Source organism: Berghia stephanieae, chromosome 1 (assembly GCF_034508935.2).
Source record: "Berghia stephanieae isolate SIO BIC M18660-M18661 chromosome 1, UCSD_Bste_1.3, whole genome shotgun sequence".
Lineage (NCBI taxonomy): Eukaryota > Metazoa > Mollusca > Gastropoda > Nudibranchia > Aeolidiidae > Berghia > Berghia stephanieae.
Genome location: NC_088360.1, coordinates 108009017 through 108029016, shown reverse-complemented (window position 1 = coordinate 108029016; position 20000 = coordinate 108009017). Strand labels below are relative to the sequence as shown.

The following is a 20000-nucleotide window of genomic DNA, read 5'->3' as shown; positions in this document are numbered from 1 at the left end:
AATGTCGCCACTTATTTTGGGTTTAAAAAAAAAAAAATAATTTTTTTTTTTCATTTTTTTTTTCTTCTTTGTCTTTTTATTTTTCGAAATAATCACCGTTTTTCATTACATTTCCAGCCTCAAATCCCCTAGATCGATACTTTGATCATTATGTTTAGATTTATCCATTTTTTACTTTACATTTCAAGAGGGGGAAATATCGTTTTTCTTTTTTAAAAAAAATATGTTTCCTTGTTCTTTGTTCTTCATAATTCCATGTTTATAGTAATACACATGGGGCTGGTGATGATGATGATGATGATGATGATGATGATGATGATGATGATGATGATGATGATGATGATGATGAAGAGGAGGAGAAAGGGGTGGGGGGGGGGTAGAAGAGGAGCAGGAGGAGGAGGGGATGACGTTAACGACAATACTGTTAATTGCTAATGCTGGTGATCACCATCGTTATCATCATCATCATCATCACTGTCGTTTTGGTCGTCGTCGTGATCATCATCATCATCGTCGTCGCCGTTGTCGTCGTCTTCATTATCATGATCATTTACGCAATTGCGGTATCTAATTATCATTGCCTTATTGTTACTCAACAAAAAAACAAACAAACTAAGCATGGTCCTGTATTCTGTCGTACTCTGGAAAACCACATATATTTTAAAATTTGGCCAGAAAACTCGTCCATCCAATTATATCAATTGATTTGAATGACCCTCATCTTGGCAAAAGAACTCTCAAACCTGGGACTTCGCGAAGAGAGTTTTTATTTAATTTATTATTTTTTTCTTTCCAAGATGAGGGTCATTTAAATCGATCGATATTTCAAGGACGATTTTTCTGGCCAAATTTTAAAATATGGGTTTTTTTCCAGAGTAAGACAGAATACAGGACCATGCTTGGTTTGTCTTTTGTTGTATTTTTCTTCAATACGGCAGTATTAGCATGTGTCCATATTGACTCAATTATGATCTTCAGAGAATCATAATGAAATATATTATATATTTATACGACGACCTTTTGCTACGTGGCGTTTCTAAATAATGCATATATAACGCTGGCTGCATTCAATGCCCGGCGGCCATTGCCAACTAGCCCCCCCCCCCCCCCACCCTCCCCATCTTTTCAAATAATTTGCTATTCTTTATCATTAAAAAAAAAATATTTTTAAGAAGTCACCTCAACCTGTTTTCTTCATGTTTGTTTTGTTGTACGTAGGTTTGTTTTTGTTTGTTGTTTTGTTTGTTTGTGTGTTTGTATGTTTGTGTGTGTGTGTGTGTGTTTGTGTGTGTGTGTGTATGTAACCAGGGCTCATTGGCAAAGGGAGGGATATTATTTATTAATTAATTAACGTGGGAAAAGCTTGCCTATGACATTCGTGTCACTTTCGCATTATAACCCATTAATTTATGGCTTTGTTTGTGTGTGTGTGTGTGTGTGTGTGTGTGTGTGTGTATGTGAGAGAGAGAGAGAGAGAGAGAGAGAGAGAGAGAGAGAGAGAGAGAGAGAGAGAGTGAGTTTCTTTTTGTTTTATTGCTTCAGTTTTGTTGCCAAAGATATATTCCCCCTCCCCCTTATTTTAAAAAGTTTACTCTCGCATCCTGAAAATAGATCGTAAGACGAGTTAGTAATAAAGATAGGAGAAGAGGATGTGCCAGAGACAAACCAATTCAAATATTCAGGAACAACTGTACAAGGAGATGGGTTGCAATGAGATGGAGGTTAAGAAAAGGATCCAGGCAGGCTGGAATAATTGGAGGCAGGTATCTGGAGTTATGTGTGACAAACGAATTTCCGTATAGCTGAAGGTGAAATTAATATATACATCTGCTGTTGTAAGTCCAGCACTGTTATATGGACGAGAGACAGCAGCTACGACAAAGAAACAAGATAAAGAAGTTGAGGTGGCAGAAATGAGGATGTTGGGGTGGTCACTTGGCTGGACAAGAAAAGATAACGTGAGAAACGAACTAATTGGAAGGTTGACTGAAGTGAAGAATGTATCGATAAAGATGAGAGAAGGTAGATTGAAATGGTTCGGACATGTAAAGAGACGAGAGAGGGAGTACGTGGGGAGGATAGTATTGAACTTAGAATTAGCGGGAAAGAGGAAAAAGGGACGCCCAAAGACTAGATGGTTGGATAGGTTAAAGGACGATATGAAAGAACTGGGCCTGGAGGAAGATGATGCTCTGAACCGAGATGCATGGAGATGTGACATTCATTATGGCAACCCTGCAAAATGCGGGATAAGCTGAAAGAAGTAAAATAAGAAGAAAAAGAAATGAGTTATTAATAAAATTATACTACCATTTCTACAACGGTCACTATCACTACCACCACAAAGCTCCTTATCATGAATACAATTGCCACCTACTCTCCCACTCACTCACTCACTCACTCACTCACTCACTCACTATCTCAAACAATCAATCAGTCAATCAATCAATCGTCTAATTCGATAAAACACATTGTCTTTGATGCCATCCCAACAGTCATCACCATCATCACCACCACCACCACCACCACCACCACCACCACCACCATCATCATCATCATCATCATCATCATCATCATCATCATCATCATCATCATCATCATAATCCTCCTCCTCCTCCTCCCCCTCCTCCCCCTCCTCATCATCATTATCATCATCATCATCATTACCATCCACTCACTCACTCACTCACCCATTTATTCAGTTAACGGATTCCTCGTCCACTCGCCCAGTCACCCATTGAGTCACTCACTCAATCATTGACTCAGTTACTCAACTTAGGCCATTAATCACTATATCACAGTATCAGCCGCTTAATCCACCCCCCCCCCCCCCCGTCAATCTCCTATTATAAGACTATCTGTTGTGTAACAATGTGATCACCACCGTGTCCTCCCCCCCCCTCCCCCCCTCCTTTTTTTTTTTTTGTTTTTTGTTTTCTGCATCCTTCCTCCCAATTATAAACCCCCGTATCTCCATTACACGCAATCAATGTATCGTAAAGCCATACCGCCACAACTCTGACAAAATGCCGTTTTTGAAAGCAATTTGGGCCAGAAATACACAAGTAAATACTCTAATTGGATTCAATAGTCTGATGTCACGTCGCCCAGCAACGGCGGCCATCGTGGTTCTAAACAAAGAAAATCGGTACTTTTTATTCTTCATGCTGGCTAGAACTTTTCATATGTCTTGTGATCAGAATGTGTAAAAGTCAAAACATGATCAGATTTATTATGTTTTTGTTTTGTTTTTGTTTTTACCTCTGGATACGCTTTTACGCTCGTCGGAGAAATATTTCATAAGGGGGTCCGCCATTGTTCCGATAGTTAAGAGCCAGTTACTAAGTTACCATGCGTCATTTCGAGGGAAGTGACGTATTACGACTGTTTAGGCGTATTCGGGGGGGCCCCGATAGCTCAGTTGGATAGAACACTTCGCTTCACACGCAAAGGGACCGATATCGATCCCGGGTGCATTCGAGCTTTTCTTTCTTTTTATTTTGACCCTCTTGTGCACCCAGCAGTAAATAGGTAGCTAGCTAGGTCTGTTACGGCCGCTGGCGGAAAGTACTTTGCGATAGGCTAGCGAGCGTTCTATCCAAAGGGTAGCAAGCTAGTGTCCGTTTCACGCTATAGAAACCGGGATAAACTCCAGCTCCATTGGCCTGGTGGCTCTGATGGACTTATCTACTCCAATTCTGCCGTTTTCTAAACAATAAAAATAAAAATGATAGATAAAACAAAACAAAACAAAGAATCAAAACAAACAAAAAAAAGCTCAAAAAACAAAAACAAAAACAAAAACAAAAACCAAAATAACAACAAAAAGCAACATAAAACAAAATAAAAACAAAACAAAACCACGTATTTAAAATTTTGGCTATAAAACTCGTCCTTTAATGGATCGATGGATTAAAATGACTCATTTTGGCAAAAAAAAAAATATCTCAAAGATGCCACTTTCCAAGCCCCAGGTTCAAGAGGCTTTTAACATATTCTTTTTTTTTTTTTTTTAGGGATGGGGGGGGGGGGGGGGGGGGAGGTTTCAGATTAAACCGAATTAAAAATGAAACAAGAGGATTATCAATCATGTAAAACATTCTTATTCCTGACATTTAAGTCTTTAAGTTTGATAATTTTATTTTTTAAAAATTAATTACTCAATTCCTTCATTCTTTTATTTATTTTATGTTTTTACTATTTTTTTTTTTTTTTCGGGTTTTTTTTTTACAAGTTTGGGGTCATTTCTTGCTATTTGAAGTATTGAAAAATATATCTTGGACATTATGAAAAAAAAACCAACAAAACACACAGTTAGTTTTCAGTGTACAGAGGCATGTCCTCCGTCCATTTATTTGTTATAGGGATACAGCACGAGGGAAATGACAAGATTTTTTTATGAGTGTTCTTTTATTTGATCGTTTGTTTGTTTGTTTTAATCCATCCACCCGTGTCCCATTCTTTTCCTTTCTAATTATCGTATTACGTCAAGCGAATCATCTCATCGGGTTGCCGAGACCGGGGTCGATGTGACATTGTTAAAATCAAAATTAAATCTTTAACTTCTCCTGTTTTCTTCTAATGCTCTTCCTCCTCTTCCTCCTCCTCCTTCTTCATGCGCCTCCTCTTCTTCCTCCACCTCCTCTTACTCTTCTTCCTCCGCCTCCTCTGCCTCCGCCTTCTCCTCCTCTTTCTCCTGCTCCTGCTCCTCCTACTCCTCTTCCTTCTCCTTCCCCTCTTCCTCCGTTTCCTCCTTCCCCTCTTCCTCCTTCTTCTCCTTCTCCCCTTCCTCCTTCTCCTAACCTCTTGTTCTTATTCCCCCCCCCCCCCCCTAGGCGTTTATTCAAACAAAAATTCCAGACAATCTTTCGTGAACATGTTAAAATTATTGATTAGTTTAAAACTTGTTTATTAATTTAATCGTTTGTCCTTTTTCCTTCCCCCCCCCCCACCCCCTATATTTTTCTTCTCTCTTGCAGTTTTGTTGTTGTTGTTTTGTTTTTGTTTTTGTTTTTGTTTTTGTTTCTTGTTGGACGGGTTCAAAGTTTGAAAACTAGGACTTTATAAAAGTCGTGTTAAATGAACGCATAATCTATCTAATGTAGTCCCTTGATAGATGGACAAAGAATAATTGAAGGCTGCTTTTCCAAAACTCGTTATGCCGAATAAAAAAACTTCAAAAAAAACCCAAACTTTTTTGTGAGATTTTCCATCCATGAGATAAATTGAAATGTAACAGCTATACTAAATTCTCAGTATGACATTTATAACTTAATTCTTTATTATTATTATAATTCTTCTTCTTCTTCTTCTTCTTCTTCTTCTTCTTCTTCTTCTTCTTCTTCTTCTTCTTCTTCTTCTTCTTCTTCTTCTTCTTCTTCTTCTTCTTCTTCTTCTTCTTCTTCTTCTTCTTCTTCTTCTTCTTCTTCTTCTTCTTCTTCTTCTTCTTCTTCTTCTTCTTCTTCTTCTTCTTCTTCTTCTTCTTCTTTCTTCTTTTTATTATTATTATTATTATTATTATTATTATTATTAATTATTATTATTATATATTAATTTATTATTATTATTATTATTATTATTATTATTATTATTATTATTATTATTATTATTATTATTATTATTATTATTATTATTATCATTATTATTATTATTATTTCTTTTTAATTTTCGTGTGTCCACAGAACGTCTTCGAGTGAAGCACTATTTCGTCATTATCAACCCCAACAGCGGCAAGAAGACAGCGGGGAGGCTGTTCCACAAGAAAGTAGCGCCCTTGTTTCGAGCATGCGGAGCCACCTTCAAAGTTTATGGTGAGTAGCGTCATTCTTAGTCCTTCAGAGCCATAAGTCATAATAAGGTCCATGGAGCCGGGGTTTATCCCATGTTTCTATAGCGTGAAACGGACAATAGCAATTGCTTGCTACCCTTTGGATAGGACGCTATAGTCTATCGCAAAGTACTTTCCGCCAGATCTAATAGACCCAGCTACCCATTTACTGTAGGGTGGACAGTGGGGTCGCAAAAAAAAAAACAACAAACAAATCTCGACTGCATTGGGGATTGATCTTGGTCCCTGGGCGTGTGAAGCGAGTGCTCTACCAACTGAGCTTACGGGACCCCCGAGTCGCGTCATGAATCAATTCTCAAGTTCGGGATTATGGAACAACAAAACAGGGAACATTCTAACAAGATCCAATATTTTTCAAGGTTTGAAGTTTATTTCTAGACAGTTTTGCTTCAAACAGCTTAACTCTCTCCTTACCAGCCATTTTCAGGATATTCCCCAAAACTTCACACCCAACAAACACAAAAATATATTATTTTTTGTATCACTCAGAGATAGTAGCAGTAAGATCTTGCCGCCATACATCAATTTCTTTAGCAAAACATGTTCTACAACACACTGTTAATTTTCTCTAAATTTTATGATGTACATAGTAAATATGAATAAGAAAATTGTTGGTTTCATTCTAACGAATGTGACGATTTTCATATGGATGGTAAGGAGAGGGTTAAAACATTTTTTAAAATTATTATTTTTTAATGAGCGTTTTTATACGGCAATATACACTAAACACTCTTAAAGCGCTGTGCAAAAAAAAAAAAAAAAAAAAAAAAAAAAAAAAAGGGGGGGGGGGGGGGGGGTACGTACTAAAACAGCAACACTGGACACGTTGTATGAGTCATGAGTCATGCCAGAGGCTTCATACGTACAACAGAGATGATGACACTGTAGAAGGGCATCATAGTATAGTGAGTGTGCTCACTTTATACACCTGATAACGGCGAGAGACGGTTGAGTAAAGCAAAGAGTCTTTTACAAGGACTCAACTATGCGTCGATCAGAGCGGGATTCGAACCCTGGCTAATGTCTCACCAACCATACGATCACATAGACACGACATGAGAAACGTCACGAATCAAAGTCATGGAGTGTGGAACGAAAAGTAGATATTCCAACAGCTTTAGAAAAAAAAAACACCGGCAAACCCCCCCCCCCCCCCCCCCCCCCCCTCCAAAAAAAAATAATTTTTTTTTTTTAATTTTAAAAATAAAAAAAATAATAATAATAAAAAAACCCAACCAAATACCAACCCCCCCCCCCCCCCCAAAAAAAAAAAAAAAAAAAAAAAACCACAAAAAAACAAACAAACAAAAACAAAAACAAATTGAAAAGCGTCATTTTGCTGACACTATGAACATTTAACAAATTTCATTCATCCCCCTAACTCCCCGTTGAATCGTGTGTTTCCTTGTGAAATTGTGAATGACTAAATGTGAAATTGAATGTAAGCTTCAATATTATGTAATAAACGGAAACTGATAATGTGGACGTTTAAGTTTCCCTTGTATCAACAAAACGGGAAGAATGAAACACTATCGACAAATGATAATATTATGTGATAATTCACCTTAACAACGCCATTGTCAGATATTATCTCATTCGCCTCTAGTGTTTCATTCATCCTGTTTTGTCGATAAAGGGGAAACCCGAAACGTCCGCATTTATTTGTTTTAGTTTATTAAATAAATTGAAGCTTACATTCGATTTCACATTGTTCATTCTATTAATTTATTTCTTTGTGCTTCGAGCAGCGATGTTTAGGTTACTTTGTATAGATAGTTCGAAGTTGACGTCACTCAGGCCTTTGTTATTGTTTTTGCCATCCACGTTTGTGAGTTGTTCTCACTAAACTGTATTGACCAGACTATAAAAGTTCATGGTTACACAGAGTTTGTGTGTTGGTTCGTTATACTTCCGGATGGCAATGTTGTGAACTCCTTGGCCAAGCGCATTCTATCTATAGATAGTTCGAAGTTGACGTCACCCATGTCTTTGTTATTGCTTTTTGCCATCCGCGTTCATGAGTAATTCTCACTAAACTGAATTAACCAGACTATAAACGTTCATGGTTACACACAGTTTTGTGTGTTGGTCCGTTATACTTCCAGATGGCAATGTTATGAGCTTCTTAGCCAAGAGCATACTATCTATAGATAGTATGCAGATGACGTCACTCAGGCCTTTGTTATTGTTTTTGCCATCCGCGTTCATGAGTAATTCTCACTAAACTGTATTAACCAGACTATAAACGTTCATGGTTACACACAGTTTTATGTGTTGGTCCGTTATACTTCCAGATGGCGATGTTATGAGCTTCTTAGCCAAGAGCATACTATCTATAGTTATGTGCTGGGTAGTTGGGTTGTGATACGGCGGTTGGGTGGAGTCAATGTTGTTATAATATTATTATACCCACTAGATATGTCTCAGAGAAACACAAACACTACCGTGCTGTGAAATAATACACGTATTTAAAATTTTGGCCAGAAAACTCGTCCTTCATCAATATCAATATATCGATCGATTAAAATGACCCTCATCTTGGCGAAAGTCCTAGTAGTAGGATTGAGAGTTTTCGCCGAGACGATGGCCATTTTAATTTGTTTTTTTTTTTGGAGCTTTCTTTTTTATTTTGCGCAATATCCAATAATTGTGCTCAAAGCACTTTACAAGGGGGTCTCTGGTCAACAGCAACATTTAACACGTAGGACGGGACATGACGCCTGTTAGGCGATATTACAATTTTTCAGACCAGAGACAACGCTGTAAACGGCCATGTACTTATTTTACTCTTGAGTACGGTGAAAGAATGTGAGTAAAGAGCCAAATGACTCACAACTATGAGCCCCCCCCCCCCCCAGATCGAAGCTCGAACCCAGGACCTTCCGATTCGAATAAAAGGGAGTGCCTGTCATACAACAACCACATAGCCGCACGATATATTGATATGGATGACGCACGAAAATTTTAAATAAGTGTCTGCTTTTTTTCAGAGCGGCACGGCAGAAAAACGCCCCAGGCTCAACGCTGCCGCTATTTATTGTCACAATCTGTTTTGTATTTTTTTTTTTTAATTTCCATGACAAATCAAATGGTCACCGTACCCCGATCACAGTGCCATTGTTCGTATGGGATCATGAGAAAAAAAACAAATTTACCATTTTATATATATACATATATATATATATATATATATATATATATATATATATATATATATATACATATATATACACATATGTGTTTGTGTGTATGTGTCTGTAACACACACGCACAAGCCCAAACACAACACAGCACACACACACACACACACACACACACACACACACACACACCCACATATATATATATATATATATACCCACATACCTGCCAACCCTTCCGCTTTTGGCGGAATCATTCCTATTTTCACTTTTCCTTTTTTCACTTCCGGCATTGTCTCTAAACTTCCGATTTTCAAAAATTAATGATGATGACGGTAAGAAGAACTAAATGGAAAGGGGGGGGGGGGGGGGGGGGGGGGGGGATTAAAAGGGTGAGTTTTTTTTTTTTTAATGATTACCAAAAGGGAGTTAAGTAGGAAAAAATTAATTGTACTCCTTTCCCCATTCCATTACCTAATACATGTGATATGTAGTTTTGCCAGCCGTGCCGGAATACTTGTCTTTATGTGTTTGATGGCAAAGTTTGTGGTAATTTCGATAAAGAATTATCCATTGTTAAGGAATCCTTGGGAAAGGCTCTTTACTCTCATTCTCTCATTCTCTCACCGAACTCAGGCTTAAAAATGAGTATATGGCCGTTAACAGCTTTGTCCCAAAAAAAAAAAATCTAATATCATAACAATGTCATAACGATCCGTTCTACTTGTTACGTGTTGCTGCCGGTCTGGGACCCTTTTTAACGCGCTCTGAGCACACTTAGTGGATATTGCGCTATATAAATAAAAGCTCAAGATTTCTGTAAATATTTATGCTTCTCCCATTCTTCGATTTTAACACTCCAATTATTACTCCTATGCCACTCGGCAATTAAATCAACATTACATTTAATTATAATTTCCTGTGATTTTGGCCTTAGGGTCTTCTCGAGCAAATACGTATTGTTTAATCATAAAAAAAATATTTTAAAAATAATTAAAATAAATATATAAATAAATGCCGCAGAAGCAGCAGTAGCAATAGCAGCAGCGCTACGACCAAATTATTTCCAACACTTCGCGATTCTATGTGTGTAAATTTCGAATGGTAAATATTAGATAATGATAATGTTAGGAATGCGCTGATTTCGTGCAATCGATGTGTGAAGGTCTGATGAAGCTGGGTGGTCCATTTATATAAACCCAACGTGCATATATTTTTTGCAGGTCTGATAACCGAACGCTGTTATGGGATTGGTTTTTGACATTGTTTTTTTTTTGGAATGGTGGAGACATTGTTTCTTTTTTTAAAATTGAGGTTTTATAAAGCAAAATATTCACTGGACGTGCTCAAAGCGCTTTATTTTACGGTGAGAAAATTTGAGTAAAGAGCCTTTTCCAATGGCTCACCGTACTCAGGTGTAAGATGAGTACCTGGCCATTAACAGCGTTGTCTCTATCTGAAAAAAAATGTAATGTAATATCGCCTAATAGGCGTCATGTCAGGTCTAGCATGTTGATTTTCATCAAGGACCCCTTGTATAGCGCGTTAAGCACGTTTAGTGGATATTGCGGTATATAAATGCTATAGTTTTGTATTTTTTTCGGGGGGGGGGGGGGGCAAATATAATATATCAACACAAGAGCAAAAGTAAGGAGAAAACCAAAACAAGACCAAGAACAAGGAAAAAACAAAAACAAAAAGAAATAAAGAAAGAAACAAACAAAATATTCAACATGGAAGCAACCAAAGGAATATAACCAGATAATTGCTTGCTGAACAGGCCCATCACCCACCACCCATCACCATCACCTTCTATTCTATCAAGCGTTTTATTTAAATTATTCATCCCAACAATATTATATCATTATCCAATCACACTGGGATGATGATAGTCAGACAGACAGACATACGTACCCCCTTGTGGTCGGAGACTTGTCATAGGTTATTTGGCACCGTGTAACGGTGTTAATAATTAATTGTTCTCCCATGCTCATTTCTCCCCCCCCCCCCCCCCCTCCCAACCCCTCCTCTCAATATCCAATTATTGGCATCCGGTCACGCATGAGCTGCGATGACTGAAACCCTTCGGGGAAGGAACGAACTACTCCCGTATGATTCTCTCTCTCTCTCTCTCTCTCTCTCTCTCTCTCTCTCCTCCTCTCTCTCTCTCTCTCCTCTCCTCTCCCCTCCTCTCTCTCCTCTCTCTCCTCTCTCTCTCTCTCTCTCTCTCTCTCTCTTTCCAATATTTGTTTCCTTTTATTTTTACTTTAGATTCCCTATTTTTATAAAATATTCCTCATTTCTCTCCCTCCCTCCCTCCCTCTCTCTCTCTCTCTCTCTCTCTCTCTCTCTCTCTCGTTCTCTCTCTCTCTCCCTCTCCCTCCCTCTCTCCCTCTCTCTCTCTCTCTCTCTCTCTCTCTCTTTCTCTCTCTCTCTTCTACTATTTATTATTATTTTTGTCGTTGACGTCATCGCCATCATTACCACCATTGCAGTCATGGTTGACGGGGATATTTCTTTGGTTATACTTTCTTCTTATTTCTATATCATTTTCTCCCCCTTTTTTTGGTTCCTCGGGCTGTACATTAAAAAGTCTCGTGTGATGCTAAACAGCTGCCATTCAGTCCGCGAGCTGTTAAAAAAAAATAACAACCCAACAACTGACGCATGCAGCTAGACAGACAGACAGACAGGCAGACATACAGACAAATAGATAGACAGACAGGCAGTAAGCAAGGCACGTGGAAATGTCACTATCACCCAATAACAACTGAAATACGACTTGATAATATCATGTTATCGTTTTTATGTAAGGATGATAATATCGATTTTCAAATATCGAGAACGGATTGACATTGTCACTCCATCGAACTCTGAAAAAAAGAAAATCAGGTATTTAAAATTTTGGCCAGAAAAACTCGTCCTTCAAATATCGATCGATTAAAATGACTACTCATCTTGGCAAAAGCTCTCAAACCTGGGTTTTCTCGAAGTCCCAGATTTGAGCGGGTTTTTTTTTTCTCCAAGATGAGAGTCATTTTAATCGATTGAAATTTGAAGGACGGGTTTTTTGGCCAAAATTTTAATTACTTGTTTTATTTTTTTGAGAGAACGACAGCCACTGTGAGTAGCGAGTTAGTGACAATGAGGACGCGGATTAATACGAGCACTACTTACATAATAATATATATATAATGTAGTGCGCACATTATGACACTGCAGTATTTACGTCATGAATTCGACCGGATAGAATTTTAACGGTATAGAGGTTAATGTTAAGGCAGACCTGCCGATAACTACGAAAAAATCGTAAAAATACGAACTTTTGGCTTCAACAGCAGAAATAGACATTTTTGATTCAACACAATCTGTTAAAAAGAAAACTTTGGTGCCACAAATCATCTATTCAGGGTTTTGAAGGCATATCTAAAACTGATGAGGGTAACGTTTTGATTTGTAGAGTAGTCTGATGTTACGCCGCCCGGCAACGGCGGCCATCTTGGTTCTAAACAAAGAAAATCATTACTTTTTATTTTTCATGCTGGGTGGAACTTTTCATATGCCTTGTGATCAGAATGTGTAAAAGTCAAAACATGACCAAATTTATGGGGTTTTTTTCCCTCTGGATACGCTTTTACGCTCGCCGGAGAAATATTTCATACGGTTTCCGCCATTGTTCCGATAGTTTAGAGCCAGTGTTACTATGTTACCATGCGTCATTAGGAAGGAAGTGACCTTACGACTGTTGAAGAGTATTATAGTAACTTCTATTTCTTCCCTCTGAACATTTAACATTTCAAGTCGGCAGGTCGGTTACTGTTAAGGCATTGCAATGTGACTTTATAGGTACCAGGTTCAAGCTCCGTTTAAGGGAATTTCGTCTTTTCCCCCCTTTGGACGAGATCATTAACCCCCAAGTTTCTCACTTATGGGTCATTCTTGTTGACATCTAGGCTATGTGGTCTTGTGGTATGACACTCGCTTTCGGATCGAAAGATCCTGGGTTCGAGCCTTGCTCGGCGTTTAGTTGAGTCCTTGGAAAAGACTCTTTACTCATATTCTCTCAAGCTACTCAGGTGTAAAATGAGTACCTTGCCTTTAACAGCGTCGTGTCTGTCGGAAAAAAAATGTAATATAGCCTAAGAGGCGTCATGTACCGTGCTAAATGTTGGTTTTTCTGTTGGTCAGGGACCTTATCCTATGTAAAGCGCTTTGAGCACGTTTAGTGGATATTGCGCTATATAATAGCTCAACGTTTTAGGCGACGGAATCTCAAAGATGTCGTTATGTTATAGCCTGACCGTAGCCATCGTTAACTTATAAGCTGACACTGACCAAAAAATGACGTCAAAATGCCTGTCTTTGGCCACAAAAGAAAACAAATCGTGAGTTGTATTCAATAGTTCAACCAATGGGACCACACTTGTGTCCATGAGCACTACTAACGACAAGTCACCAGGCGGTACAAAACCAAATGCTGACGTCAAAATGCCAGTCTTTTTGGGTTTCAGTGTCAGGCTATAGATAGTATGCAGATGACGTCACTCAGGTCTTTGTTATTGTTTTTTGACTCCGCGTTTATGAGTAATGCTCACTGAACTGTATTAACCCGACTATAAACGTTCATGGATACACACAGTTTTGTGTGTTGGTCCTTTATACTTCCGGATGGCAATGTTATGAGCTTCTTAGCCAAGCGCATACTATCTATAATATAACGATGGCTACCGCCTGACACTGAAACCCAATAGGACTGGTCTATTGACGTCATTATTTGGTTTTGCACCGCCTACTGAGTTCGAACTCTTTTTTGCTTGAAATGTTCAATTCGTTCCTCAATGCTGCGTTCCCAATGACTGGGAAGTCGCTCGAAATTCCAAACACAAAAATTCAAATTCAAGAACCCTATCTTACCCATTACTTTTACTCTCGTTATATATATATATATATATATATATATATATATATATATATATATATATATATATATATATATATGTGTGTGTGTGTGTGTGTGTTTTATTGATTGTGTGTGCGTGTGTGTGTGTTTGATTGATTGTGTACGCGTGCGTGTGTGTTTGCACCTGTATATGTTTGGTTGACTGCGTGTGTGTTTGAACGTGTATGTGTTTGATGTTTTGTGTGTATACGCATTTTATATGTGTGTTTGTGTGTGTGTGTGTGTGTGTGTGTGCATATTATGTGTGTGAGTTGATTATTTTATTTTACGACTCTTTAAATGGCTCCACGATGACATCAGCGCAGAGGTTGGACGACATTAAATATTTCGTTCCACAGGACGGCCATTGATCCTGTTTTTTGATCTTGCCATTTCCTGTGGAAGTAACTGTCATTAAGGGGAGATTCAATCTTGGATATTGAGTTCTGAACCAGCAATTCCTAGATATTTGTTTCTCCTTTTTTCTTTTTTTTTTTTTTTCGTTTTGTCTTTTTTTTCTTTTTTTTTTTTTGTTTTTTTTTTTTTTTTTGTTTGTTTTTGTTTTTGATGTTTTGAATTTTTAAAAAAATCAATACAGATATCTAGTTTTTATTATATTATGTTATGTTATTAGATTTAAAAAAAACAAATAAACAAATAAACAAAAAAAAAAAAAACTTGAGCTTTGATAAAGAGCAATATCCACTGAACGTATTTCAAAGCGCTTTACAAAGGGTCCCTGACCAACAGCAACACGTAACACGTAGAACAAGACATATGGCACCTGTTAGGCGATATTACAATTTTTTTTCCCCGACGGAGACAAAGCCGTCAACGGCCAGGTACTCATTTTACACATGAGTACGGTGAGAGAATGTAAGTAAAGAGCATTTTCCAAGGACTTATAATATGCGCCGAGCGAAGCTCGAACCCAGGACCTTCCCATCCGAAAGCGAGTAACATACCACTGAACCACATACCCGCCCAATAACCCCGAGCATAAACAATGTTTCGGGTTTACACCTATAGATAGTATGCGCTTAGCTAAGCAGCTCAAAACATTGCCATCCGGAAGTATAATGGACCAACACACAAAACTATGTTTAACCATGAACTTTTATAGTCTGTTTCATATAGTTTAGTGAGAAGTACTCATAAACGTGGATGGCAAAAAAAAAAAAAAAAAGAACAATAACAATAACAAAGAGCAGAGTGACGTCATCTTCGTTCTATCTATAATAGTATAAATGTTGCAAATTTGGATCTCATACAACAAAAATATGTAGTAATCCAGTCGACACAATAGCGCCCTTAGTCCAAACCTCATAGCGATTTTCATTTCTTATTAGTTTTGATCAGTATAGCGCGACGTACAACTTATTTGCAGGTCTGATAACCCAATGTATTATGAATTGTGGGCTCATTGTTGTAATGGAAATCTCAGCAATAAAAAGACGCAAAATATTCTCCATTCCAACAGTGTTAAACTAGGTCCATAAGTGCGTTCGGTTGTCAGACCTGCATATATGTATGTACACGCCGGTTTAGAGATATTAAATGTTTTAAAATTATAATGCGTTTATTATAAATGATAAAAAAAAATGTACATAGTGCATGTCTTTAGAAATGGATAAACTTTTAGCTGGGCAACTGGTATACTCTGGAAAAACTAGTATATAAAAATTTGAATTGAACAGAACACTCGTCTTCCAATAAATAGGCTTCAAAAGTCGTGACGTCACTTCCCTCGTAAAAACGAAGAGTAACTTAGTAACTGGTTCTAAACTATCGGAATTATGGCGGACACCCTTATGAAATACTTCTCCGACGAGCATAAAAGTGAATCCAGAGGAGAAAAACATGATAAATCTGATCATGTTTCGAATTTTAAACATTCTGTTCACATGACATGTGAAAGAGTTCTAGCCTGCATGAAGAATAAACAGTACAGATTTTCTTTGTTTAGAACCAAGCTGCTCGTTGCTGGACGAACGTGACATCAGACTATTTAATCCTATTATATTGATCCATTAATGACGTCAAAAGACAAGTCTTTGGCTACAACAGAAAACAAATCGTGAATTGTATTCAATAGTTCAATCAATGGAATCACTTGTTTCCTTGAGCTCTAACTAACGACAACTCACTAGACGCTGCACAAACCTAAAAAATAAGTTATGAATGTGATATGTGTAAAAGTCATTCAACCGTGAAATTTCCAGGAAGTATCGAATAGAATGTGGCAATAAGCGAGAGAAAAACCCCACACTTCTCAGGTTGTTTCATCTGATCTTCGGGTGACTTGCGGATTTGTGGTCTTTGTTTTAATGACATGGCACCCGATTTCTGACCTGTAATACCGCGTTCCGAAAAGAAAAAAAAAACTAACGCTTATAAAATAATTTGGCCAGAATACTCGTCCATCAAATATTGATAGATTGAAATCCCCCCCCCCCCCCCCCATCTTGGCCAAAAACAAAAACAAACAAAAGAAAAAAAAAGAAAAAAAAAAAAGAAAAACCTCTCAAACCTGGGACTTTCACGAAGTTTCAGGTTTGAGCGTTTTTGCCAAGATGAGGGTCATTTTAAAATCGATCGATATTTGAAGAAGGACGAGTTTTCTGGTCACAACACACGTGTTTATTTTTATTTTTTTTTTTTTTTGTCAAAGTACTGTATCATGTAGAATAACGTCTGATTTCAACAGGATTCATTTGTAATGTCCAAGTCGTGAGCAGATGTAACAGTTGAAAAAAAAAAATAATTTTAACCTCTTACTTACTTACTTACTTACTTACTTACTTGCTTATCCGAACCAGCGACCACCTGAGCTCTAGCCCTTTGGTCTTGTGCCATGACGTAGAAGTTATAGTTATAGTTGTAGTTGTTCCAGGTGACTATAAAGTGTGTTACTGTTTTGTTTTTTTTACCCTCAAAGATCGAAATGCTAAGTGCCTGAGATAGGACTCAAACCGGGACTCATTAGGATGCAATGCAATGCAATGTCTTGTCTTGTCCACTCGGACACCCATTTGCCGCCAATTTGCGAAGAAGATGCCGTGGTTAATTAATTAATGGAATAATGCATTATATTATTATCATCATAATCTGCTTGTCTCCCTTTGTTTTCGATTCGGGTGATTGGACCATGCTGGCTGCCACATTCTGTAAAAAAACAAACCAAAAATTAAAAACGCGTATTTCAGATTTGGCCAGAAAAAAAAATGTTTTTCAAATATCGATCGATTAAAATGACAACCATCTTGTCAAAAATACTCTCGAACCTGGGACTTAAATTTCCAGTCCCGGAAATTTTAGTTTTTAAAACTATTTTTTTAAAAATAATTTATTTATTATATATCTTTTTATTTATTTATTTTATTACAAGATAATGGGTTATTTTAATCGATCAATATTTAATTTGAAGAACTTTTTTTTTTTAGTTTTTTTTCTTCTCCAAAATGTTTAAAGATGCGTTTTGTCGGAGTACTGCACAGTATTGGTGGTTTGGAAAGGGAGGGCGGGGGGGGGGGGGGGGGGGGGGGGGGGGGGGGGGGGAGAGACTAGCTGTGCTGTTTCTTGATATCACAATGTCAAGGTAACTCATTCTACTGCAGTTTGATATCAGATTATAATTTTTTAAATATAAATAAAATAAAAAAGAGCAAATATAAACAATCCAACAAGTAAACAAAGAGCTTAAAAACAAAAGAAAAGAAACAAAAACAAAACAAAACAACAAAAACACACGATATTATTATTATAATCAGTGAAGATGGGGGGCCGTGCCATACCGTTATCCTTCTAAAACCCAATCCCCCCTGGCTTGTGCTGGAAATCTTTAATACCCTTTTCAGTCCTTTTTTTTTTTTTTTTTTTTTGGTTGTCTTCTACGTATTTTTTTTTTTTGTTTTGTTTTTTTGTTCTTATTTAATAATTTATTTATATATTTTTTTTCTTTTGAAAATTGAAAATCACCCCGCTGACGTCGAGGGCCACTAGAGATCCTTGTTGTGTAATAATGCACGACGGCATTATAATAATTATCAGCCATGCACGACGGTTCCAGCGATCGATATTTAATCGGACTCCCGATGAGCTCACCCGCCTCTATCCGATGCTGCTGCTGCTATCCCCCCTTCCCCCTCCCCGTCATTGCTTACTTTACCCCCCCCCCCCCTTCTCTCTCTCTCTCTCTCTCTCTCTCTCTCTCTATCTCTCTCTCTCTCGCTCGCGCTCTTCAATTCTCTCTTTTCCCTTTTTTCGCTCTTCTCTCTTTCTCTCTCTCTCTCTCTCGCTCTCTCGCTCTCTCTCTTTCTCTCTATCTCTCTTTCTCGCTCTCTCTATCTTTCTCTCTCTCACTCTCTCTCTTGCTCTCTATCACTCTCTTTCTCGCTCTGTTTCTCTCTCTTTCTCTCTCGCTATTTTTCTCTTTCTCTCTCGCTATTTTTCTCTTTCTCTCTTTGTCTCTTTCTCTCTCTCTCTCTCTGTCGCTTTCTCTCTCACACACTCTCTTCTCTCTCACTCGCTCTCTCTCTTTCTCTCTCGCTCTCTTTCTCTCTCGCTCTCTTTCTCGCTCTCTCCCTTTCTCTCTCTCTCTCTCTCTGTCTGTCACTCTCTCTCTCTCTCTGTCTCTTCTCTCTTTCTCTCACTCTCTATCTTTCTCATCGCTCTCTCTCTCGCTCTCTCTCTCACTCTCTCTCTCTCACTCTCGCTCTTTCTATCTCGCTCTCTTCCCTCTTTGCTTTCCCTCTATTTCTCGCTCTCTCTCTCTCTCTCTCTCTCTCGCCCTCTCTCTCTCGCCCTCTCTCTCTCTCTCTCTCTCTCTCTCTCTCTCTCTCTCTCATTCTCGACTATTGTCAACGGGATCTATTTATAGCTTTATATGCGTATTAGATCTGGCGATTTTTTCATGACGCCTACCTTATCTATGTATCCATCTTATCTATTCTATCCATCTGTCTAGGCTTTCTTATCTTTCTATCTATCTATCTGTAGGTCTATCTGTCTGTCTCAGCGATGATAAGTCATCTATGTATGCGTCTCCCTCAAAACCCTCTCTGTCTCTCTCTCTCTCTCTCTCTCTCTCTCTCTCTCTCTGTGTTTCTCTCTTTTTCTCCCCCCCCCCCTCTCTTGCCGTCTCTCTCTCTCTCTCTATCTCTCTCTCTCTCTCTCTCTCTCTCTCTTTCTTCCCTTTCCCTCTGTGTGTGTATGTTTGTCTGTGTGTGCGTGTGTGTGTTCTTTAATCCTTTCTCTTCATGTTTTCCATCTAGTTTCTGTTTTCACTTTCTCATCACGTTTGTTCTTCGGGTTTTACTTTACATGCATATCTTTTTGATTTCCCTCCCCCCCCCCCCCCCTTTAAAAAAAAAACAAACAAACTTCTGCTCACTGCCCCCTCTATCCTGAATTAGCCAACCTCATCCCCCTCCCCCCCTTCCATCCCTTCGAACCCCCCCCCCTCTCCCCCCACCCCCCGTCCATCCCTTCGAAACCCCCCCCCCCCCCCACCCCCTTTCTCCCCATCCTTTTCCCTCGCATTTATCCATAATGGCTAATCTACCTGATCATTATAATATCTGATGCAGCAATCCGTCACGCTTCATTGGGCACGGCAGATAACAACCGGCTATCTAATTAATTAGGTTGTTCTTCATAATTGGACCGTGTCCGGGAAATACTGTTTTAACAGAGGGGGGCGCGCGGTCCCTTTAAACTTTTACCGTGTATTTACAAATAAAACGCATATCACAAACACACACACACACAACACACACACACACATAAACATGCATACTCACTCTCTCTCTCTCTCTATTACACACTTAGGCGCACGCACGAACACACACGAACCATCGACAGCAAGACTTAATGAATTCCCTGATAATGCAGACGATTTTGCAACATTTTCTATCGATGATTCACGGTTCAAGCTTTTTTAGCCGGCCCTTCTTTGTTGACAAACAGCCATATCTATTTGATTGAATAAAATGGGCGTATTATTAATTCCACGCCCGTCAAAGCAAAGCCTATTGGGTCTGCTTGAATAAATCAGCTCTTCCTCTCTTTTGTG

At 38.4% G+C, this 20000-nt stretch overlaps 1 protein-coding gene across 5 annotated transcripts in view; it reads left to right on the top strand.

Annotated features, from left to right (window-relative positions):
- LOC144962700 (ceramide kinase-like protein) overlaps positions 1 to 20000 on the top strand; it is a 171672-nt gene that overhangs the window by 91224 nt on the left and 60448 nt on the right. For all 5 annotated transcript variants that reach the window (XM_078895867.1, XM_078895864.1, XM_078895869.1 and 2 more), the window contains one exon: positions 5682 to 5810. In XM_078895867.1, the coding sequence (XP_078751993.1) occupies positions 5682 to 5810 (129 nt within the window). The remainder of the gene's footprint in view (positions 1 to 5681; positions 5811 to 20000) is intronic.